At 32.2% G+C, this 25,753-nt stretch overlaps 2 protein-coding genes and 1 long non-coding RNA gene across 15 annotated transcripts in view; 1 reads left to right on the top strand and 2 right to left on the bottom strand.

The window, feature by feature from the left end:
- LOC148609303 (nuclear receptor ROR-alpha B-like) overlaps positions 1-1,229 on the bottom strand; it is a 28,784-nt gene extending 27,555 nt beyond the window's left edge. For 2 of the 7 annotated variants that reach the window (XM_088596413.1, XM_088596415.1), the window contains exon 1: positions 731-1,229. The gene's annotated coding sequence lies outside the window, so the exon portion shown is untranslated. Of the gene's footprint in view, positions 1-481; positions 614-670; positions 690-730 lie in introns of those variants that run through there. The other 5 variants (XM_088596409.1, XM_088596414.1, XM_088596411.1 and 2 more) reach the window with 5 other exon arrangements.
- A 5,219-nt stretch (positions 1,230-6,448) lies between these two features.
- LOC148609301 (uncharacterized) overlaps positions 6,449-25,753 on the top strand; it is a 39,518-nt gene continuing 20,213 nt past the window's right edge. The window contains exons 1-9 of one of the 7 annotated variants that reach the window (XM_088596401.1): positions 6,449-6,555; positions 9,964-10,046; positions 10,685-10,730; positions 14,536-14,610; positions 15,546-15,599; positions 21,756-21,788; positions 22,900-23,049; positions 24,176-24,283; positions 25,089-25,344. In XM_088596401.1, the coding sequence (XP_088452527.1) occupies positions 10,716-10,730; positions 14,536-14,610; positions 15,546-15,599; positions 21,756-21,788; positions 22,900-23,049; positions 24,176-24,283; positions 25,089-25,344 (691 nt within the window). In that variant the 5' untranslated portion in view covers positions 6,449-6,555; positions 9,964-10,046; positions 10,685-10,715. Of the gene's footprint in view, positions 6,556-9,963; positions 10,047-10,684; positions 10,731-11,427; positions 11,594-14,535; positions 14,611-15,545; positions 15,600-21,755; positions 21,789-22,899; positions 23,050-24,175; positions 24,284-25,088; positions 25,345-25,753 lie in introns of those variants that run through there. The other 6 variants (XM_088596407.1, XM_088596405.1, XM_088596403.1 and 3 more) reach the window with 6 other exon arrangements.
- Positions 6,455-11,311, bottom strand: LOC148609302 (uncharacterized). Its single transcript, XR_015924824.1, has 3 exons — positions 11,100-11,311; positions 10,536-10,600; positions 6,455-6,590 (listed from the first exon to the last, which is right to left on the bottom strand). It is a non-coding gene; the product is annotated as an uncharacterized LOC148609302 (long non-coding RNA).

Here is a 25,753-nt window from a genome sequence, read left to right as displayed (position 1 = left end):
TTTTTATGAATGAAGACCAAAAATCAATAACTACTAACTAAAAATCTATCCATTTGAAACGGAGCTTGCATCAATTGAAATTTGCTACTTCCAAAGTTTCCTGAATATGGTTGAAACCAGTTTGAGTTATAATTTGAAAAATGCGAAAACCTCCATTTTTTTATGAAAAGTGCCATAACAGTAAATCGTAAAAGGCATATTGCTACAAGTTGTATCTTTCTTTTTGATTTTACTAGTAGTGGCCGGGTGTATTAACTAACATTTTAGATGTACAGTACGGAGCTGACCAAGTTTATGGGAAATATCGTTCATTCTTGTTAATGAAGTGTTACATGTAATTTCATCCAATACATCGCTACTTACAATATGTAGATCACGCTTACATAAAGAGTTAAGTTCAATCTATGACACGGAAATAAAAAAAATATCAACATTCGTCTTCCGATTTTAGTTATTTCATTAAACAATAAATACTACGTACAGTTTTCAGTAAAATCACGTAAAACTACATACAGAACTGATGTACTTAATTGTACCATGAGAAAATGACAGGTGGAATTATACTAATCCAGGTTCATAAACTGGAACAACTTGATATTTACAACTAAATCAATGTTTACGTTTATCTTGTTATCAAAAGTGGTTCTTATCTGATAAATTGTTAACAAACCGCTATTACTATGGTATTTGTGTGTGTTTTATCCAGAAAACTAATTGTACAGGTACTTACTAGTCATGATTATTTATGTCACCGAGTTACCCACCACAGGGGTCAATACTACCATTCACTACGCAATGTTGTGGTTTCAGAAGTTATTAAGGCGGGGAATTTTAAACGTTTACCTTACGTTAAAGATTCAATAAAATGTGAAATGTCAATTGTGATGGCAAAGCAAGAAGACAAGATCTGGCAAGATGGTACACACCGCGGGGAAGTAAATTGGTTAAGGTAGGTGTGTCGTTGATAACAGCGATAACGGAAGTTTATCCGTACGTACATTACTTTGTGAACACGGAGACCGGTACTCGAATGGGTTAAGCAAAGTCACCTTGGTAACAGAGGACGAGAAATTCCGACCGGTACATGTACCAGTCGCGGACCGGTCGCTCTGGTAATATATCAAACCAGGGGAGTTCATAGATAGGGGAACCTAAGTCGCCTCAGATGTTAATGAAATATGGCGTACATCATCGGAACCTCTCTAATTATTGCCATCTATTTCAGAGAAAAATTAAGTGAATAAGAACAGTTCCGGATTTTTTTGATTGGTTCAGATAACTTACTACGACAGATAATTTGCATATTGACAGATTGAATATTCAAAGACAAAGTTCACTTCTTTGTTATTCAAATAGGCATATAATGTACACACATGCTTTAAATAAGTGCAAACGCATGGACTACGTGTATTTGTGTGTGGACTGGGAAGCAATGTGGACAGAGTTACCTGCCTTTCTCGTTGGGCATTGTTTATATGAATAATATTTGTGTTAATTATGGACATTTACATTGAGATGCTTACTTATATGGAAATTATTGTAATATTCTTTATGTTTGGATTTGTTTTGATTCTGATATCATAATGTGTTATTATCATTTGTGAAATTTAATAAAAGAAATGACACCGTTTAAAATGCTCACATTTAATTTAATGTTATGGTAAATTTCTATTCAACTTTAAACTCAATATTACTGTCTACCTATTCGATATGAACGATCATATATATGATGACTGATGATAATAAGTTTTGGTATTGCATGCTTCCTCCTGGAAGGTGTGCTATGATTTATTATGTAAATTTCAGGATACAGATAATGTACCAATTTTATACATTAAAATGATCTAAATGTGGCAACTTACTTACATTGTAATCTTAATTAGGTCTGTTACACAATGAGGGTACAGAGATTCATCTGAAATTTCATGTTAACAAGGGATCGCCAGGTTTTAAGTAGACTATGCAGAGGTTGCAACTATAAAAAAAATCTTGCATAATTTTTTTGTAGCAGTTCACTTTCATGATGTTAAAAACCATTCATATTAATTTTTCATACTGTACAACTTTTAGTACAGTAATGTAATATAAGTCCAGATACACATATCCCTGATATTCGCAGTGGTATAATGCTAGATTTTTATTTTTAATGTAACATTTGGCAATAATGAAAAATAATGTACTTTAATTAGAGAAGCCTGTATGTCACTCCTGTAACACTAAAGTCACAAGCGCAGGCGATAATGATACCAAAATTAGCCTCTGATGACTGCATGGCTTCCTGGACTTTTGTCATTATTAACTTAAAATGTCAAACTTGTTCATTTTCTACTTTTTAAACTGCTGACCACATATATTATTCCTAGGTCAAACCAATATGTACAAATGTACATGTACTAAGTCCAGGATTTCTAGGATTTTTCAGAAATTGAGTCTTCCTTGGGAAAAATCCATATAAAATCAACATTCCCACAGTCAATGACTGCTTTCCTAACAAAACAAATCCTTACAGCATATGAAGTTTTCAACTTGCCATGGGAAAGTGTAACCAAGTACCTAACTTTCCCTGACCCAAATTTCACTTGCCCTGGGTAACGGGAATAGGAATCCTAGTTGGTTGGTTGGATATGCAAAATTTGTGTTCACAGCACAGAGTTATATATAAATCCTTGTTCACAGTAATGGTTAAGTTTAAATTTAAAAGTATGGTTTAATTGGACTGTCCATTGTGTTGGCTTAATGTGTAAACACAAGTGGAAAAAAAAAGAGATAGACACCTTAATGCATACTGTATATGCATGCACAAATGTATATAGTAAATGTACCCGATATCAGGATAATGAAATTTCCACTGGGCTTTGCCACATATAAGAAACAAGAACATACTTAATGTATTCAATTTTCTTTTATTAAACATGTACTATGTATCACATTTTACCACAATATGTCTTATAGCAGATACTGAAAACCTTTACAACTGTATTGTTTTACATTTTTATGTTAAGTGTCAGTCTTGGACAGATACTTTCCCCTGGAAATAGGTAAATACATGTAATATTTAATCTGCGCCTTCCTCATGCTCAAAATATAATGTGTTGATGCTCCCATACTAAACACTTACTGAATTTAAGTCATTGTGTGTCCAATATGCTGTTGAAATGGGTCAAATCAGTTGAATAATTTACATGCAAGTCATGTTTCCTTCTGCTTCATATACATGTGCATTGTCTATAATTCAACTCACACTGCATAGGATGCTGCAAATTAAAACAAACCAATATCAATATACATGTAATACATATAAAAATTGAAAGCTTTTCATAATTGTAAGCTTATAATATCTATATAAGATAAAGTGCAAATGATACAATGTATTACTGACTTACTGTTGTCTGTTATTTTTGGTTTGTAGTACTATAGTTTCTAAGCATCTTTTTAATACTGTAATTAAGACAACATGACTGGTAATGTGTTTGAAATAAATGTACATTTTGTAAACGAAGGTTAATTTCATAATACTGCTTTTTATGACAAAATTTCTATCTTAGTAACTGCATCAATATTAAGCAAATTAATATCGTTGATGAAATTAATCTTGTTTACGATCGCAGCATGTCATACATTATGTATTTCAATGGGCGGTTCCTAAAAACACACATAAGAAATGGCGGACTAGCAACAAACAAACTAGCCATGTGTAGAATGAGCTGTAAATGTGAGCTAGATCAATAAAGTTTCTCTAAAATGCAAATAAATATCATAAATGATGATAAATCATTGTAAAACCTGATCATAATTATGAAAACATTAGGTACAAATAGGCAAAATCAAGTTTATTCATAAAACCAAGGCTCGGTTTTACCAGGACAATAATAAACATGGCTTTTCCACTTACCTGGTTAATTTCTTTTTATATCTACCAAATTTGTGTATCTCCTTATGATAAATCGAACATTTACAACTTTCTGAATCGATATATCACAATTTCACATAAATCTGTCCATTCGATCGCTAGAAATTATATTTTGAAAAAGTTATGTTTATAATCTTAAAGTCATATTGAAATTTTTAACATGGCGGCAACCGGAAGATTGAGCCCCCTGATCAAACCTCACTTAAATCCACCTTCTCGTGGTACCACTGAAAGGTATTACATAATACGACCTAACGCAGAATTAAAAATCCTGACCCCTCTCATATTGCCAGATTCCGCCCGCCAATTACTGCAACAATTCAATGCTATTCACTTACAAATCAATAAAATACAATTCATAAAAACTGTCATACTTAGTGTATTACACATTCTGAATATGCGAAAAAGGATAGAAAAATCAATGATTAATAAGTATTGTTAATGTATAAAAAAAAATTAGATTTGTTGCTTTCCAAAGGTTTTTAGTAGACTCATTCTTCTGAGAAAATAGTGCTGGTCATATAATAATCAATATATATAACAAGAAGAAGATATTATAATCTATGCATGTTGTCAAGAACAAACACGTGCAGTTTTCCATTTAAAAACCATGTCGAATAGTAAATGAACATCATAATGGCAAATGTTTATTTACTGCTATTCATATTACAGTGTATGTGAGGTACCAGTACCATATTAAACAATACATGTTGGTTTACATTGGCGTATTGAATGGCAAATCCATACTCTTTAAAAGAAAAAAAACCACGATAATGTTGCACCTTGCGAGCGAGTCTGTAAATGTCTTCGCAAAATGACACATACCTATTAAAAATGTTAAGAAAACAATAAATTAGAAAATTTTGTATTTTAATACAGCATTTCGTGATCCCGAAAGTGAACAATTCAATTCAGATAGGTCTCCGGATTTCGATACGAATCGAAAATTCTATAAAGGAAAATGAAACTAATACGAGACTTACACACCCCATAATTTAACCATATAAAATACCATTTGAGCCAGACTAAACCAAAGTTTTTTTTTTCATATGGACGGAGCGTTAGCGACGTCCGATCCTCTGTCAAAACATGAATGACTAAAAATTCTTTCTGTCGGAAGTGACGTATTCAGTTAGGTTTTGACTGTATAAACTGTTAACGCAGACGCACATCATGTGCAATAGGAATTATAGCATCTTCACCTTGGTCGACACATCATAAAGTTGCACGCATGTATTATCAATAAAATGTAATCTGAGTACAAATAGCTCCGTCCCTCATAGGGAAAGTCAAATTTGTGTCAGATTTAAATACAGCCCATCGTAGCCATTTCTCTGTAATGAGTGGTTTTAAAGGTATATCGGAAATCAACCGTAGTTTATTGATTTAAACATCTTAAAACACAATCTTCTGCTTACAAATAGTTTTCGGAAAACGCTTCACTCTTTCTTGTAATTATTATGCAATACCTGTTGACAAAGGATAATTGTAAATGATTGATCGTGCAACAGAAAGAAATAAACATACAGACTTCAGCAAACAAAACAAATCATTAATTGCTTAAGGGAAGCATAATGAAAAAAGAAAAGAACATTTATTAGGTAAGTTTTAACAAAAATACGTTCACTTTCCTCATTTGCTCTATTCATTAATTTGCTATACATTAGTTTTCCTCTAAAAACTGAAACAGGACGCAACGCTTTTTTTATTGCTTTTGCTTTTTGTTCAACATTTTAACATTTTAATACTGTTATCATTGTTTTTTTTTTGTAACTCAGCCCATCGTTGTATTTAATAACAGGAGAAAAACAAAGTCTGATTGTCTCTGAGTGTCAGATTTAAATACAGCCAATCGTAGCCATTTCTCTTCAATGAGTGGTTTTAAAGGTATATCGGAAATCAACCTTAGTTTATTGATTTAAATATGTTAAAACACAATCTTCTGCTTACAAATAGTTTTCGGAAAACGCTTCACTCTTTCTTGTAATTATTATGCAGTACCTGTTGACAAAGGATAATTGTAAATGATTGATCGTGCAACAGAAAGAAATAAACATACAGACTTCAGCAAACAAAACAAATCATTAATTGCTTAAGGGAAGCATAATGAAAAAAGAAAAGAACATTTATTAGGTAAGTTTTAACAAAAATACGTTCACTTTCCTCATTTGCTCTATTCATTAATTTGCTATACATTAGTTTTCCTCTAAAAACTGAAACAGGACGCAACGCTTTTTTTTTTATTGCTTTTGCTTTTTGTTTAACATTTTAACATTTTAATACTGTTATCATTGTTTTTTTTGTAACTAAGCCCATCGTTGTATTTAATAACAGGAGAAAAACAAAGTCTGATTGTCTCTGAGTGTCAGATTTAAATACAGCCAATCGTAGCCATTTCTCTTCAATGAATGGTTTTAAAGGTATATCGGAAATCAACCGTAGTTTATTGATTTAAATATGTTAAAACACAATCTTCTGCTTACAAATAGTTTTCGGAAAACGCTTCACGATTTAAATATGTTAAAAATGTATTTTCAGAAAATCGTACAATGTAGGTTCCAACTCGTATTGATGTAACCATGCGTCAGAACTTGTGAACAAATTGAACTTTGAGTTGACGTCTAATTTAAAGCATCATTCCTCTGGTAAGTATTTGTATTACTTCGATGGAAGCTATACTCTTCAAGAAAAAAATATTGCATATATAGTCTATGCTAATTCGTGTTTCCATAAATTAAACCTTTTTCCGCATATACTTTCTAAACAGTTAAATATGATGCATTTTGTTCATATATTATGTTTGGACCGAGTATTTGTTACCTATTGCTCTGAGATATTTTATATTATAGTGATTGTTTAAATATGAATCATTTCTTTTGTTCGTAAGCTTAAATCGCTTATTATTGGATTATGGCCTATTTTTTGCAAGCGTTATAGATTCAAATGTTGTGTGAAGTTTAGAAGAAATCAATGAAGTCGAATCAAAAGATGTTTTGAACTCTAACAAATAGGCTTTTGGAACAGGGTTATGTTGTTACAAGATTGAAGTCATCACTACAGAAGTTTTATGGTCGTCATCATGAACTCGTGGATCGTTATGGTGTATCCATCAGCACCATGAAAACTGATTTATTCAACGGGTCATAGTTTTCCTTCCCTCGTTTGTCTACCCCGTACTTGACTTTTTATGAGCAACTCGGTGGGTGTTTCTAGAAAAGCAGAGGACGCTTACCCTACCGGTGTACCTGGTCCATGGAGTCAACTGGAGTCCGAGTTGCTCATTTACGTTTGTTACTTTGTATGTATGATTTTAGTTACTTTATGTTCTTTGTTGTGTATGTCTGTTTTCCATGTCTGGTCTTTGTCCCTGGATTACATTCTTTTGACTGCCGCTATAACCTTGGTTTCCTTGATTACTCATTGACCAATACTGACATTTTCGATACGATTCGTCTACTAAGTAGGAGTTATGGCTCCTGAAACAATTCTAAATTTTTCCACATGTACATGTGCAATTTTGAAAATCTTCTTCCCTAAAACCATTTATGATTAGTTAATGGAAATAAAGCAAGTCAAAAGTTGATATGTTATTTGACCATGAGGTCAAAGGTCAAAATCAAATGTCAGCAATCTAGTACGAGGCGCCTCGCCTTGAGAAAACATAATTCCATACCAAATATCAGATGTCTAAGTAAAAAAACAAAAGAAAATTATAGCCCGGACAAAATTTTGTATGATATTTATTATATGAGTCAAAGGCCAAGGTCAGAAGTCATCCAATCTAGAACATTACACTCTAACTTGATGTGATTTACTTAAATGTCAAACAGGTCAGATATCTAAGTAAAAAGACCAAAAAGTAATGGCACAGACACAATTGTGTATCATATTTTGCCAAAATTTGTATGTTAATTAACCTTGAGGTTAAAGGTCAAGGTCAAAGGTAAACCACTCCGGTACGTGACACTCTGCCCCGAGAGGATATACCAACATACCAAGTATTAGAAGTCTAGGTCAAAAGACAAAAAAGTCTGGACAATGTTTGTATGAAAAGTGTTAAGAAGAAAAGTCTTTATGGGGGTGATTTCAGGTCCAAATTGTCAAAAATTAAGAATTTTGGTTGCTTTGGTAACCAGATCTTAACCAATCAGATTGCTTTGTACTTTATTGTAAATTGCTTTCCATAAGACACACTTCATTAATATAATTACTTAGTTTGGTAAATTTCTATCATTATATATAAAAAAATACATTCAAATTGTGACATTTTTGTGATTATTAGGCCCTGAATTAGTGGTTGCTAAGGAGTGGTTGTTTCTATGGTGACGGTGAAAATATTTTTTTCTTTTTTCATTTTATTCATTAAAAAGAGTACAAATTTACCCCCTCCATGAATTATTTCTTAATTGAAGAACGCTCGCAGTAACTGAAAGCTAGTTCAGACATACTGAAGAATGACTTACCACAAAAACAACCAACATTTGAAGTAACCGGTCACTACAATTATAGTAGGCGATATGTTGAGTAGAAATGTCAAGTACTAAAAAACTAAATTTTGATGTAGTGCAATACTAAAATGACTTAGTTTTACGTATGTAATTATTTAATTAAGGGTTGAATATCTGTTTTTGTGAAAACAAGGTTAAATAAATATACAAAGATTTGAAAATCGTATCTTTTAGAAATAAACTATAAAGAGAAGTTAAAAAATCCTTTGGATTTTGTTTTAAAAAATGTGCTTTATAGACTTCATTTCGGATCAAACCGGATGAGCAACACCACTTTTTAAAAAAAAGAACCTGCAAGTGCTACTATATTTTTGCATCAAGATTATTGTAACGGTGAAAACTTAATAATGATTTATTGTTAGAAGTTTATGATATCGATACCCATGGCGCAAAACCTTTCCTGTGAGGAATGTGCTATGTTTTCATTAAAACCGGACACTTAATTACAAAAATAAGTGCAAAACGAACCAGTTGTGCAGTGTTAATACTGTAGGAGGTTGTTCGGGTATATCACCATCTATGAATAGAAATTTAACAAAACTGCGTCTTTTGTCATAATTTTTTGTATGAAGGTTGTCATTTGCTTGTATTATAAATCAAGAACAAGTGTACTGTTTATGATAAACTAGGTCAATTTAAGTTCTTTTGGAAAGATCAATATCTGGAACATAGTTTTCGAAGTAAGGATTATTTACAGCCAAAATACCATCACACTCTAAAAGTATTATTTGATTCACGCAACAGATCATGTGTTTTTAGAGATCTTTAAAAACATAGTTGTAAACTGTAATTTATAACAGTAGAAGAAAAAAATCGGCTGTAAGAGGAGAACGATTAGTGCAAATTGGAATTCCATCCACCTGTCTAGAATATTACAAAAACAAAAATAAATATATTGTCGATTAAATAAATTAAATCATTGATTATATCTTAATATATCTACTTAGTGTATTTATCCCGTCTATAATCGCTGCAAAAGTATCGTAGTCATAACAAGAAATATATTGAGAGCCAGATTTATGAAAGGATCATTTAATTAAATAATAAAAAAAAATGTATGTTCTTGTGGCAGTGTTGCATACAAAATTATGCGAATCTTGAAAGTTACGAAGCCGATCTAATATTTCTAACGATTTTCGGTTACCCCTAAAATAGTTAATCAACTTTCGTATAAATATAAGGTTATTCAAAGTTAATGCCTTGCAAAAAAAAAAAAAAAAAAAAAAACCAAATCACCGAAATTTCATGAGTTACAATAAATTAATTTGATTATCGGAAAGTAACCTATCAATGCAAAAAAGCTTCGGTGTTACAGTCGTGCAACAATAACATTGTTTTAGCAGAATGTTTTGTTTCATTTTATTCCGCAATATTTTACCATGATATATCCGATTCCGAAATAAAATAACGTAACCCTCGCAACTATGAACAATAATCAGTAATTTTCAAAATGATTTGGACAGTCGAGCTTTTAGAATCATAAATAACTTTTGCCATTCACCCAAGATTTAAAATAGTTCAGTCAGCCTTTGTTTGTTTTTTTAGAAAATACTGGTCAGTCGAAAATCATAATACATGTATTATTGTGACAGTATCTCGGCTAATTTAGAAGGCTTGTGTTGACATCTGTAAGTATTTAAAGTCACTATATAATAGGTAAAAATACCATTTATTGACTGTAAAGAGGGCTAAATAGAGATCGCAACTCTGTGTTGAGTTCAAAAGAAATGATTTGATAAGCATCATTTTAGTGGAAGTCTAAGAAATTATTAAACTAACCATAGTTATATTTGATAGCTTTAAACCCCGAACATCTGGTGACAGCTGTAACAATACACATAATTTAAAACTATAAAGACCTAAGTTTTTCAAATTTGAGTTACCTTGATACACAAAGCCAGATGAATATTACTGCACCACACATTCATGTTGGTATATTTGTAATTTGAAAATTGTTTTCATGGAATGAAAAACCTTTCATTCGTTGAAAAAATAGTGTAAACAAATTCCGAAACTCACTGAATAAAGTTGACTCCCCTTCATACAAAGTTAAATGAACAACCCGACCTATACAAACGGACACATTTGTACAACAGTGTACCATACAATCATCGTACCTTGAAATTTAGTCATTTACGTTTTCTTGTACTCGGTCATATTAAATACGAACCAAAACGCTTGCCTGTAACGAGAAATTTTCAACAATTTGATTTATAATGATTGAGTTATATACTTTGTTCCCTATTTTATTGTTTTTATTTTTTAGATCCTTTGCTGCTAGAAAAAAACAACAGAAAATGACAAGTATTGCAGTAAGTGAATAAGGGTTACAATTAAATTACCGAAACAAGTCAAGTCCAAAGTAAATCTAGCAAAATAGATATTGCACCACCGGAGCAGCTGGTACCACAATGGTCCTAACTTGGTACAGGCATTTTAGACAAAATAGTGGGTTAAATCTAGGTTTCACAGCGCGTTTAACCTCCTTCTTCCATTGCGGCGTGACTATACCAATAATAAAACATGTTACACATTTAATAAGAAACGATATAGCCTTTAAATCACGAGCCATCTTTGGTGTAGCAATAAGTATTGACATTTGCACTATACTCGGCCTCACATAAATAACATACTGTTAAAATTTGAATAAAAATATTTTCTACTACTTTATTGACACCTACCATCGTTTAAATTGTCTTAAATGACTTGCTCATTCGTTTAGCCAAACGGCTTCTCCCTAAACATTGAATCGTTAAATTCCGGTCAGATTTTAATTCTCGGTGCCAATATTTACATTGTAAAAAGTCGGCCATGTTTACAGTGATCAGGTTGCTAGGAGATGTTGTTTACGTTTAAATGGTTTGTCCAAAAATCGAAGAACCCAGAATGCATTTCGGCGTTCTTTCGGATATCTAGGATTTATTTTACGCGAACAACTTACAATGCCGAGAAGTTGATCAAGCAGACGATTGTCACCGGAGTTCGACGGGAATTTACGAACTTCGTTTGTAAACAAATCGTCCCGTAGAAACCAACATGGCGGATATTAGTATGGGATTTTCCCGTAAGGATATGTTACGCATGATTTAAGCTAATAAGCGACTCGTTGGTACCTACACATCATGCATATATGCGAAATATCGTCATATTAAGTAAAAGAGAGACAACTCTAGCGGTAAGTCCCGACGGTTTAAAAAGTAGAGCTTCAATTCGAAAATGTGTTGTATGTGGCGTCGAGTATAGTTCTGTCTTTCTACATTGATAGGAAAGGAATGACAATAATCTTTTAGTCATCTCTAATAATTGATTTAAATAAACAATACGGACTGAAACAAAAACTGCGGGTTGGGAGTAGGTAGGGTAGGCGTCTACTGATTTTCTAGAAAAACCTATAAAATTAATTATTAAATGTCTCGTCTTTGGTATACAACAAAGAAAACCAAAATTAATACTAGAATAAAAAAAATCGGTTCTCATGTTGCAAACGGATATACCTTAACGATCAACGTGTACATGGAGACGACCACAACGCTTTTGTAGAGACGACATAAATCTTGTAATAACATAAACATGTTTCCAAGAACCTAGGAATAAAAAAGTCTCCCACGGTACAAAAAGTTCTCCTTTGCTTTCCCTTTCAATCGATCCTTAAAAATGTAGGCCAAGATATGAGGCTGACTTCTTAATATCTAGTATCCTTCATCTCAAGTCCTTTTGGATAATTAAAATGTATAAAATCCCTTGTATAAAAGTTGAAATACTTTATTCTCATTTGAAGCTACATTTTTTAATACAAAAACAGTCATTCATTATCTCTTGGGGCTGGAACAAGTTTACTATTTGTCAGTTGCTAATTTGCTTTTGTTACTTTGTATGTATGATTTTAGCTACTTTATGTTCTTTGTTGTGTATGTCTGTTTTCCTTTGTCTGGTCTTTGTCCCTGGATTACATTCTACTGATTATTGCTATAACCTTGGTTCCCTTGATTACTCTTTCGATATTTTTTTGTATCAGACGACTTAAATCTCCCAAATTTTCACAAGCGTAATATATACATGATACAAGGTATACACAGTATACATAGCGGACAAACAAAACGATGATAAACCAGCCGATCACAATGAATAGATGAACATACAACTGAAAGATAATTCAAGATAAATGTATCAGTTATGGAGCCGACGACAATTTGAAGACAAATTAGATATTTGTGAATCTCCCTGAATTAAAGATCTTTTATAACATTCAGCTAGTGAATTATTCAGATGAAGCCAATGTTTTGCCTTATTATGTTTTTTACTTTTACGAACAATTCTATCAAACAAACGAAGAAAATAAAATAAAATACACAATGAATCCGATGCAATCTTACCTTGAATATGACTAAATGAACTAAACTGACTTTTAATCTAAAAACAATTTCTTGGTGTAGTTTTGCATAAATTATATGTGACTAATTGGTAAAAACCTGTGTAAAGTAATAATTGCTATATAAACAAATCAAAAAGTGCATTGATAAACTGTACTTTTTCCTGTGATCTTGTTGACAGATATTTCTCTTTATCGGCAAGTTATCAATTTACTATTGTACCTACTGCCTGATAATTTCTTATTTCAGGGTACTGCCGTGATATTTAAAACGAAAACTCAAATCTGACATTGCCAATGTATTTGCCCAGCGCCACATAACATAATAAATACTTAAGTCTAAGATTATCTGAACTTCCATAATAACTCCAATCAAAGACTTTGAAATTGATAAAATCACAACAGTAAAGTATTTTTATGGAAAACAGACCTTCACAAAATTTAGTCTCTAAGCTTATACATACAAAGTAACAAAAGCAATTGAGCAACTCAGACACTGCTAAAACTGGAAGCATGGACCAGATTCACCGGTAGGGTAAGCGTCCTCTGCTTTTCTAGAAACACTCGCCGATTTGCTAATAAAGTCAAGTCGAGATAGACGAAAGAGGAAAGCAAAACTATGACACGATGAACAAATCAGTTTTCATGGGGCAGTTGGATAGACTGTAACGATCCACGAGTCCATAAAACTTATGTTGTGATTACTTCAAACTTGTAGCAACATAAACCTATTGCGCATAGGCTTTCTGAAAGTATCGAGATACACATATTTTGCGTAGTTACGACAAGCTCTGGCATAGCGTATGATATAAAAACTCCATACGCAAGTGCTGAAGGGATGTTGCCTCAGATGAAAGGAAAGATAACAATTCTGAATAAAGTCATTATGTTTGTTGTAAAGTTTGGTCAATAGTTTACCTTTACCATCGATTTCTAAGTGTAGGTCAAAATATAAGGCTGACTTCACAGAGTCTGTAGTATCCTTTATCTCAAGTTCTTGCGATGTATCAAGTCTCTGAAACTAGAATTATTTAACGGTAGCACGTCATCTACATAGCTTAAACTGAAATTAAAAGATCTAGCGAAACCATGTCCTTTCTTTTGGATAAGACCAGCTCTAAAGTCACCCTCATAAGAATGAAGGAGTTGGTCAGCGAGTAGAGGAGCATATTTTGTTCCCTTTGGAAAACCAACCGTTTGTTGAAAAACACGTCCACCACACTGGACAAATATGTTTTCAATAAAAAAATTCTAGCAATTCGAAAACATCGTCAAAAAATAAATGCATCGATGAATTGCAAGTCGGAAAATTTGGTTTACTGTGCAAATTGTCTTTCATGTCCAGAAGCCATACACGAATAAATCAGGGACCCCCTTGTCCGAAACTCACTCTGCATTTTCGAAAAAGATCACCGCTACCGTATTCTTATGACGTCGCGTCACGATTTGCAATGATCGCCACATAGCTTTTTACAACGATCGATTACTGTTTAGATAGCCAAGAGGTTGAAAGCGGTCACTTTAGCAATGTAATGTAATCTGTAATTTTTCTGTCATTTATTCTATAATTTTAACTGTACCAACGATTTTTTTCGTTTTGATTTTATAACTGACATCACACAATTATCACAATTCTTCATTTATTTTCAAAGTAACTATTACTATCATTATCATAAAGTATCCTTACTATTTATTTTTTGTTTTGTATTCAATTCGCATATGTATCTTTTTTTGTTTTATCTTATTAGAACTCAAAGCATATGCGATTTGTGAATTTCTGTGCTAATGATTTAGAATATGCCAGCGCAGTTGCTGAATTTATGGTAGGTAAATAAAATATTTGGAAATAATTTAACTGCAGATAGATTTTTTAAAAGTTTGTTAAATATTTGATTTCACAACAGATTTGGCTGCAGAAATTTTACTGGATATGATATGGTCAAACGTCAGACATCACATTTCCTCATGCAATAATTTTCTGTTATTTAGTATCATTTGCCTTTATCATAATAGTATATAAAATGATCATATTATGATATTTTTTGTTAACGATGACGAGGTGAGTCATTCATATAGGAACGAACAAATTTCTTTTTTTGTACTATTGCTTTTAAAACACTGTAAGTCTCTTACAACCCTCGAATAATGATTTTTTTCATTGAAATGAATACGTTTTGCAAATGTCTGTAAATGTTTATTCATTACCATAAAAAGTCGACAGTCTCCGAAAAATTAAAACAGATTTGCATATATAGGACAGCATTATTGGCGTTATGCTCCCTATGTTCAGTTATCAGAATATGATAATACCAATCGCCTTAACCAGAGTAATGTATCATACATATATTTCTAGATAAGTTTGACAACAAACATGCAAAACAACTAAACAAACTTGAAAACAAAACAAAACAAAACAAAAAAAGAAGACAAAACAAAAAAAAAACAAACAAACAAACAAACAAAAAACAAAAACAAAAAAACGACAACACTATATGACTAATAAGAGCTTAGATATTATATAATGTGTAACAGGAGATGTCAATACCGTCCTTTAAGTACAATCCAACTGTTATTACATTAGAAGACGTACAAGTCTAACAAAAAAAAAAAAAAAAAACCAAAAAACAAAAACAAAAACAAAAACAAAAAAACCCTCAAAATAATCGTAGTTGAAATATATGTATTTTTTAACTTTAAAGTTTGCTAATTTTCCATTGGAAAAATATTGTTTATATTTATGATGTATCTACATTTCTAGGCAAAGTATCGGGCTCGTAGAAGACGACTACACAAAAGAATATCACCTGAAGCTGTAAGTGTAAGAAGCATTCTTTGTCTTATTGGAATATCTATGCTACTAAAGGAAAAGACCGATTTCTTTGAGCAGCAACTCCTTTGAACAATTTAAGGTCGAATATATTTGTGATATATGGTATATATGTAGTGTTGTATATTTCCAAAATTTGTCTTTGAAACAATTTTTTTTCTACTGAAAACGCGAATTGTTGTTAAAAAATATCCCAGTTCGGAGACCGTCATTTGTCCGTGTGTTATAGATACGCTTTCGCGCATGCTTAATCGATGTACTGTCCGGTCCATGTTTACATGTTTTACACGAGTATTGTACGTTCATTATTTTGCCTAATTAAACGACACCCAAAAAGGTGCAAAACTGTTCAGACATTGAAAGGCGTAGAACGTGTCGAAATAAACCTTCCCGTTATATGTGTAAATATCTCCGCCCGAAGTCAGGATGCCTCCCCCTTTTTACGTGTAAAGTGGCAGGACTGGTAAACCCCCTACCCGTTGTTTTAAGTAAAATATTTTATTTTTAAAATTTAAGAATTTATTATTACCTTTTAACTTGGTGGAGCAGAACTTCCAGAACTTTTTAAAGGATGCTCGATCCAGATTAAGCAAATATACGGAATTTTGATTCGTTGATTAACACGTCCACGGTTACTATAAATAGACCATAGGGGTCTGACACTAATTTTGTGCATTTATTTCAAAAACCATATAAGCTAAAAGGCTTTTGAAGCTTTTTACATTTTAATTATTTTTTTTTATTCTTTGATAATTTCAAATTGGTCTATGCATCCGTTCCGTGTCAACCATTTTTACCATTTTGCAATTTTTACATACAAACTATAACAGTTACCTTCAAATAGTTAATCGCATTAAAATGAAAAAGACAAAATCTTTCATCTACCGGAATCTCAGAAAAAAAGTTGAATTGCCCCTGACATTGCATGTAATCTATATTATTCGATTCCCTATGTTGTGCACGTAGATCGTTTTGATATCCTGTTTTCACGTTCAGGGCATGTAATTGAATTTTGACGTAAATGTTTACAAAACTTTGTAAGAGTAATCAAGGAAACCAAGGTTATGCATTTATGTAGCGGTAATCAAAAGAATGTAATACAGTGACAAAGACCAGACATGGGAAACAGACATACACAACAAAGAACATTAAGTAGCTAAAATCATACTTACAAAGTAACAAAACACTAAAAACTGGGAGCATGTTACCTTTTTAATGCAATTATTTAGATTACATTCTTTTGGTTACATGTCGTGAATTGTAAATGTTAAGTAACGTATTGTGCACAAAACTGATTGGATGATGCTTTATTCGTGATTAAACATCAATGCCGTTACTAAAATAGCCTGTAGGGATCAAACAGCACTTCATTTGATAATTTCTCTAATTTGGTTTTGACTTTTAGAAAAAAGGTCAGCATTATATAATCCAACAATGGCAATATTTTCGTGAAAATGTGTTAACTAATATATTGGTAATTGACCTTCTGATCTTCTTTGCTAATTTGGCGTGTTGAGTTTTAAAAATCAACACCTCAGAAACCACAGGTGCCAATATTTGAAGGCATAATCAAGGGAACCAAGGTTATAGTGGTTATCAAAGGAATGTAATCCAGGTACAAGACCACCATGGAAAACAGACACACACAACAAAGAAAATGAAGTAACTAAAACCATACATACAAAGTAACAAAAGCAAATGAGCAAATTGGACTCCACTAAAAACTGGGAGGATGGACCAGGTGCACCGGTAAGCTTGAGCGGGCTGGTGATCTTAATGAACGATCCACTTTTTTATCAGTTCGGTCAGCAGGTGGGTACGGCCTCTAAAAGTTTCTATTTGAACCCGATGCGCAAACTTATTTTTGCATTTAGCATCATTGGCTAATACTAAGCAAAAGACTTATATTGGCCAAAATAAAATGTTCCGTTTCAATCATCTTGACCATTTTGCAAATTTTAGTATTTTACATACACAATGTAACAGTTACCTTCTAATAGTTACTGGCATTAAATTGAAAAGGACAAGAGCTTTCATCTATCACAATTTCTGAAAAAAGTTGAATTGCCTTTGATAGAGTTATGGCCCTTGAAATAGCATGTAATCTATGTAATTCGATTATCTATGTTGTGTTTGTAGATTGTCTTTGTTTCCTGTTTTCACGTTCAGGGAATGTAATTGGATTTTGATGTATTTCTTTTTACAAAACTTTGTAAATGCTCAGTAGGTTGACCGCTACCGTATGTTTATGACAATGCGTCACGATTTGTAATGATCGCTACGTAGATTTTTACGACGATAATGTATTGTTTGAAGGGCAAGGAGGTTGAGAGCGCTCATTGTAACAATGTGATTAAATGTGTAATTCTGCTCTCATTAAGTTTATCATTTTAACTGTGATAAAGATATAAAAAAATAAGTATATATCAAATATCACACTAATATCACTTCGTCAATTTTTAAAGTAACTATTACTATCATTAAGTATCTGCTTAACTATTTATATAGAGTTTAAATGTAACGAGAAATTTGTGTTTTGAAACGAAAATGCACAAACACGTTTTTGTTTTATCTTATTAGAGATAATCAGATAATTAACAAACGTACTTAACGTTCTTACTCAATGAAAGAATCTCAGATGAGTCAGTATGTTCAATTATGGTTATCTCCCTTATCTTAATTTTTGTCATACACTATAACAGTAAAGATTCAAATTAGGAACAGTCGGGGCGTTCGGTGTAGGTAGAAAAATAGTCATTTTTTTGTCCACCGGAAAAATCAGTATGTCACCGTTTCTTTCGTGGTGGCTCTAGTATCGTCTTGGCAGTTGATCTTTGTTTACATCGTGCAGCTCTGATAATTGTGTTGTTTTGTCATGAATTATGCGAATTTAGATCCAGATAAACCGAATTGTATAAAAGAACATATTTTTCGAGGTGACTGACATACTGTCCAAATTTTTTAATACCCACTTCCTTTAAAATTTACCTGGATAGTCAGGCGCTTCATCGGCGAGAGTTAAGGAAAAAAACATGGCGGGTAAATACCACTGTCCGAAATAACTGACACAATTGCATCCCGGGATTGTTTTTACAAAGTACGACCATAAGTAGGACGGGAAGATGTGTATGTAGTCTCTCGATTCGAGAAACACCCATCATAATTCTATTTAACTCCAAACATGACCGAAATATAACTAAGATTTTGACGGCAATTTTGACGACTTGGCACAATGGACGAGCTCATTTTTTTGTTTTTCTTTGATGTAAATCAGACAACTGAATGTTGACAGTAGTATCTTTGGTATTTAACTGGTTTCCATCTTCCTTTGTACACAAAAGGTGGATATTTGGGATTATGTTGGCTGACGTGTGTTTTCTATCCTAACAAATAAACAGGCTTCTTTAATACCATAGAAATGCAGGACAAAACGTTCAGCTTGTATTTATTTGATTTTGCTAATATATTTCTGGTGTTATTGCCATCTACTAAAATGTTTTATGTACATGAACATGCATTAGCATACTATTTAAACTAAAATCTAACAGATGGGATTATTGTACTTGCACTTTATCAGAAACAGTAGCTTTGTGTTGGCTGATTTTCCTCAATGGTGAGAACTCAAAATCACTCACTCAAACCAGCGATGGACATACTATAAAAAAGGGTCCACACTTACACTGTTCGTGAACTGGCGTGAAAAAAAAAATCTGGTTATAGATCTGTTCACCCATTAACAATATATATCAGAGTAATCAAGGTAACCAGGGTTACAGCGATTATAGAAAAGGATAAGAAAATACAAGTATATTTTTACATTTGTATACCATCTTAATATATTATCAGTTATTTTCTTTATACAACCAGTTTAAATAGAACATAAAATTAACAGAAACTAAAAGAAAAAAATACCTGTCAAAAAGTTGTACATTTTTTTTATTTCAATATATTTTGGAGAACACTTCACCACTTATAAATTTGCATATGTAATCATTTGTTAAAACAATGAAATTACAAATGTATTGAAGTCTCGTGTATAAAAATTCAATACTTGCCATGATGTATTTCCTCGTTTATAACATGAATATTTAAGAACAAGATAAAACAAAAGTTAATTTAAGGAAATTATTAGCGTCTCCAATTTTAAACTGAAAAGAAGCAGTTGTAGTTCGCTCAGGTTCCACATGCTAAGATTTAATACAGATTCATGGTTGTATTTTCGGCTTTAGAACAGAAATCTGTGTCTGTTTTTGTTAATCACACAAGTCCATATTTTAAGTTTCTGACATTGAGACACTTCTTATCATGTATGAATGCTGAATGCTGTTTTTCAAATACAAATGTATATGTATGCACAATTCAACCTTAATTATTTGTGAGTTTTTTTACATCTATGTGGTCTTTGTTAATTTGAGGTTACTGGTATTGATGCTACATGCCAACATATCAAAATAATTGTTGAAGAGCAGCTAACCCTCTCACAAAGAGAATTCACTTTCCTGCAACATACTCTGTCTAAATATTTCACCAATTTGACAGTTATACATCACATTTTATATAGAACTAATATATTTTGATATCTTGTGTTTATTACAAATATGGACCTACATTGGAAGGATAAAATATCCAAGATAGTCCTTTACAGAAAATTATTTCCCTTTCGTATGTACAGAAAATTATATCTAACTGTGTAAAACATGTATTTTTAAAATCCCATATATTAGTAGAAAAAGTATCTATTGACTGACAAAAGGTAATTATGACCAATTTTTACAGTACAGTTGGATGTCAATAAGTGCTCGTATTCTTTGTGTGTGTGTGTGTGTGTATGTGTGTTTTGGTTTTTGCAGAATCTTTAGTTCATGCTTTGGAAGCTCTGATTTGGTCATGTAGATGGACAGGAATTAAAAACCATCATTCATTTAAACTGAGGATGGGGAAACTCTGACATCTCAATGTATAATGAAGAAATACTTTGAAGGAAGAAAAAAAGGTCCTCTTTAATTTTGTAAATCTCGGGATCTACAGCTCCAATACAACCTACTTCCCACATTTCCCTTTTAAAGGTGCATTTTTTCATGATTTTCATATAATATTTGGAATGCAGACCCAGCTCTCCAAAATATTAGACGCTTGTTTCATAATTTAACTGGACAAAACTACCAGCGTTTTTAAGGGATTCACAGAGATCACCACAAAAGACCCCCCCAAATTTATACAAAGAAATGTTCACGTCAATATGTCCTTCAAGAATAAAGAAAAAAATATTACTCAATCGAGAATGAATTACAAAAAAGAAAGCTGATTATGATAACGAAAACAAAATCATGAAACACATAATGAGCTATTGGGCTTGGTTAGTTGGTATCATTTGTACGTCACAGTCACAGCATGTATCTTTCTTCATAGCTTCAAATCGTTTGTAACATCGTCTAGAGGACCCGAAAATCAGCCTGCTTAATGTTCGTCAATCATATTGAAGGCGTGAAATATACCATTACTTTATCTTGTCGATAAAATGCAAAATGTCGATTTTTCCCCCTCAACTTTCATATTTTCAACCACTTTATTTACTACGCTTCACATGGAATGATGGGTAGTAGTTGGTACTTTTAGAAAGCTCTGCGTCATTCCTATCATAAAATTACATTAATGACCAATTAGAAGTCAGGGGATGCAACTGTGTCAGTTAAATATAGCCCAGGGGTATTCCTAACTTGAAAGAATATAATCACGTCCCCCTTTTTTAAATGATCTTCCCGACAAATCGTTGCACCTTTAGGTTCAGTTTTTGCTCTAAAACATATGTCAAGTCTTTGAAAAATATCTATTTTTATATATTTTAGCGATTAACTATGTGAAAAGTGTGTATTTTATGCTTTTTTAGCGAGCATGTTCATTTCCGGTTTCTTTACAACAAAACCTAAAACGAAAATTACATTATTACCCTTTCCCGCGTGACCAATGAGTGGATACGCCACCTATTTGGCTAATAAGTGGTTTGGTATTATACATAAAAGTGTAAAAAAAAATGTCAATACAGACATTCTGTTTCAGAACAAATTGTAACTTTAAACTTTGATAATTTTCCATTGGAAGCATTATACGTTTTATATGTTTATAATGTACCTATATTTCTAGGCAAATTACCCACCAAAAAGAAAATATGAAAAAGTAAGTGTTTATAGACATTAAAGCAATCTTTCGATTCGCTATGTTGTGTATGCAGATCGTCTATTTTTCATGTTTTCACGTTTTATCCGTGGACAAATATTGGTGCTGCTACTGAAAATATTTGATCTCACATCAAATTCGATTTAATATTTTTACTGGGTATGATATTGTCACACATCACATTTCCGTATGCATTTTGTTGTATTATATAGTATCCTAAGACCTCAAAGAAGCAATATTTGTCTTATTGAGAAAAAAAATGTGATTCTCAACTAATTCTAAAATCCATTTGGTTCATTAGCACTTGCTGTAATTAGCCATTTAAGTGAATTTTGTACAACAACTTTGGTTAGAAAACTATGTGGCAATTTCAATGTGTCTTAGTTAAAGGTCTTGAAGTAAAAGTGTGAATGACAGATTAAGATATTCAAATAACTACTGAATTTATATTAAGTGCTTAATTAGCATTATTGTGCCAAACTGAATTCAAGATTGATTGAGCGTTTCATTTAGAAATAGAAATTGACAATATGACAATATATGTGATGTCCAATTTAAGATGCAACTATATTTGAAAATTGATGCTTTCTACTATCGTCTCCACTTTTGAATGGCTCAGATGGTGTAGAAGATAACAGAATGATGTAAAAATACATCTTAAAATCATCTAAAAATGTTCAACTTATTATTCTAGTGGACCAAATGATACGAATGCACAAATTCAAATTTTCTACGTCTGCAGTTATAAGATGTATATAGTTAAATGCTTGTAACCCTTACTAATTTATCAGAAGTATTTAATGTTTCTTTTATGTCTTTATCCACATATTTACTTTTCTTTTCTTGAAGCTTTTATTTCCTTGAAATAAAGTTTACGAAAATAGCTAATAAAATATCATACCATGAACAAAATATAAGATACTAGTGAAAAGTGTTAGATGACTTTCTTTCCATTCATTACGCCATAACAAATTTTTTATGATTGCACATACTTTTTCTTTCCCTCTTTCCTTTGATTACTCTTTCCATTGGGTAAGATTACAAGAATCCATCAAAGTCTATAAATTAACCCAACTTTAACATGTATAATAATGTTTTTTAACACTGAAAGACTTGCATGTTCATATCAAAACTTCTTTGTGCTAATAAACAGCCCGGAGAAAATAGCGAAATCACGACACCAAGATCAACACCAATTGAACAGAAAGATGGATTGTCAAACGCTAATCATATTGATGAAGGAGACAAGAATGTGGAAAAGGTAACTTCAAAGCAATTTTATAATATGTCTGTGACTGTTATGAAAATGAGATGCATACCATAAGTTTTTCGAAATGTACACGGACATAATAGTAATATTTGACGAAAGAATAATGAAGGAAACCAAGATTGCAGAAACAAAAAAAATATGACTAGACAGGAAAACAGATACACACAAAAACATGAAGTAACCAAAATAACACGAATCAAGAAACTGAAGTAATTGAGCATCAGAAGCATGGACCAAGTGTCCCGGTGGGGTGTGCGTCATCTGCTTTTCTTGAAACCCCCGAGATGCATAAATGTCAGGTCCGGGATATACAAAAGACAAAAGGAGTTAAACTTATGACATACTGAACAAATCGATTCTCATGGTGTAGATGGATACACCGATACGATCCTAGACCATAAAACTATAGGGGAAAACTTCTGCACGCTATTTCTTTAAATGAAAACACGATTGGCGCCAAGGGCTATCTATGCTTCTAATTGATAGGTTATCAACAATAAACTCCTCTGAAACTGCTGATGCAAATCTTTTAAAAATTAATACGGTTGATGCTTTTTACTAACGTCTCCACTTTTGAATGGCTCAGATGGTGTAGAAGATAACAGAATGATGTAAAATACATCTTAAAATCATCTAAAAATGTTCAACTTATTATTCTAGTGGACCAAATGATACGAATGCACAAATTCAAATTTTCTACGTCTGCAGTTATAAGATGTATATAGTTAAATGCTTGTAACCCTTACTAATTTATCAGAAGTATTTAATGTTTCTTTTATATCTTTATCCACATATTTACTTTTCTTTTCTTGAAGCTTTTATTTCCTTGAAATAAAGTTTACGAAAATAGCTAATAAAATATCATACCATGAACAAAATATAAGATACTAGTGAAAAGTGTTAGATGACTTTCTTTCCATTCATTACGCCATAACAAATTTTTTATGATAGCATATACTTTTTCGTTCCCTCTTTCCCTTGATTACTCTTTCCATTGGGTAAGATTGCAAGCATCAATCACAGTCTATACATTAACCCAACTTTAACACGTAAAATAACTTTTTAACACTAAAAGACTTGCATGTTCATATCAAAACTTCTTTGTGCTGATAAACAGCCCGGAGAAAATAGCGAAATGACGACACCAAGACCAACACCAATTGAACAGAAAGATGGATTGTCAAACGCTAATTATATTGATGAAGGAGACAAGAATGTGGAAAAGGTAACTTCAAAGCAATTTTATAATATGTCTGTGACTGTTATGAAAATGAAATGCATACCATAAGTTTTTCGAAATGTACACGGACATAATAGTAATATTTGACGGAAGAATAATGAAGGGAACCAAGATTGCAGAAAAAAATTATAAAAAAACATATGACTAGACAGGAAAAACAGATACACACAAAAACATGAAGTAACCAAAATAACACGAATCAAGAAATTGAAGTAATTGAGCATCAGAAGCATGGACCAAGTGTCCCGGTGGGGTGTGCGTCATCTGCTTTTCTTGAAACCCCCGAGATGCTTTAATGTCAGGTCCGGGATATACAAAAGACAAAAAGAGTTAAACTTATGACATACTGAACAAATCGATTCTCATGGTGCAGATGGATACACCGATACGATCCTAGACCATAAAACTTCTGTAGTAATTACTTCAATCTTGTAGCAATGAAATCCAAATCAAGTAGCCTATTTGGAAGAATCTAGCAGGTACAAAAATCCGCGTAGCTTTGACAAGCTCAGGTATATTCATTGATGATGTGATTGTAATAAGCAGTAATATATATGTCTTTGATCAATTGATAATAGAGAGTATAGATTCATACTGTACAAATTAATGTCTGATGAATAAGTAAATATAGGGAAAGAAGCTGTCATACAATGTAAGTGTTTATCCTATCATTGTAAAAGTCAACATAAAGTTAACAGAGATAATTCTGTTAAATATTTAGCGAATGTAATTCTTATCTAACAATTTATCAGATGAAAATAGAATCTAATGTACTTTCACAAAATAACAGGAAGACCATCGACAAATAGAGAAATCAAATAGTGAACAAAAACTGTCAAAGGAAGTACCAAACAGAGAGCCACAAGCACCCCCAGACAACGGACAACCACTTGGATTAAACAAGATACATGAGTCAAATAACAGAATCGGACAACCCAAAATAATAATTTCGTTTCCTCGATTTTCAAATGAAAATTATTTTAACCCCAAGAAAGTTGATGTTTTGCTGGAAAAAGCTTTAGCAGATGTAATCGAAAGTATCAAGTGTAAGCATATTACTCTAATATCTATTGATATATGATTTACAAATATTTAGAATGCACACTGTTATAATGAACAAGGATAAATATTTTGAAAAAAAAAATGAAAATATGTTTTACTTCTAATAGTGGGTAACATAGAATAACGGAGCAGTAAATTATCATCCTTTTGTTTCTTGCTGTTGTTGTATAAAAGAGAATAGAAAGCAAGTTTGATATTTCCAAATATAAAAATACGTTCATGATTATATAGTGTTAATGTATGGCTTTTTCATATTGGCCCGGTAACATGCCCGAGGTATCAATAATAGCCAAGTATGGCTGTAATGGACCGAGGCCATTATTAATGCCAAGGGTATTGATATATTAATAATGACCTCGGTCCATTACAGCCATCCTTGTCCATTAATGATAT

Source organism: Perna viridis, chromosome 8 (genome assembly GCF_037379345.1).
Source record: "Perna viridis isolate PV_CMFRI_1.1 ecotype Kerala chromosome 8, ASM3737934v1, whole genome shotgun sequence".
NCBI lineage: Eukaryota > Metazoa > Mollusca > Bivalvia > Mytilida > Mytilidae > Perna > Perna viridis.
This window is presented reverse-complemented; position numbering and strand designations above follow the sequence as displayed.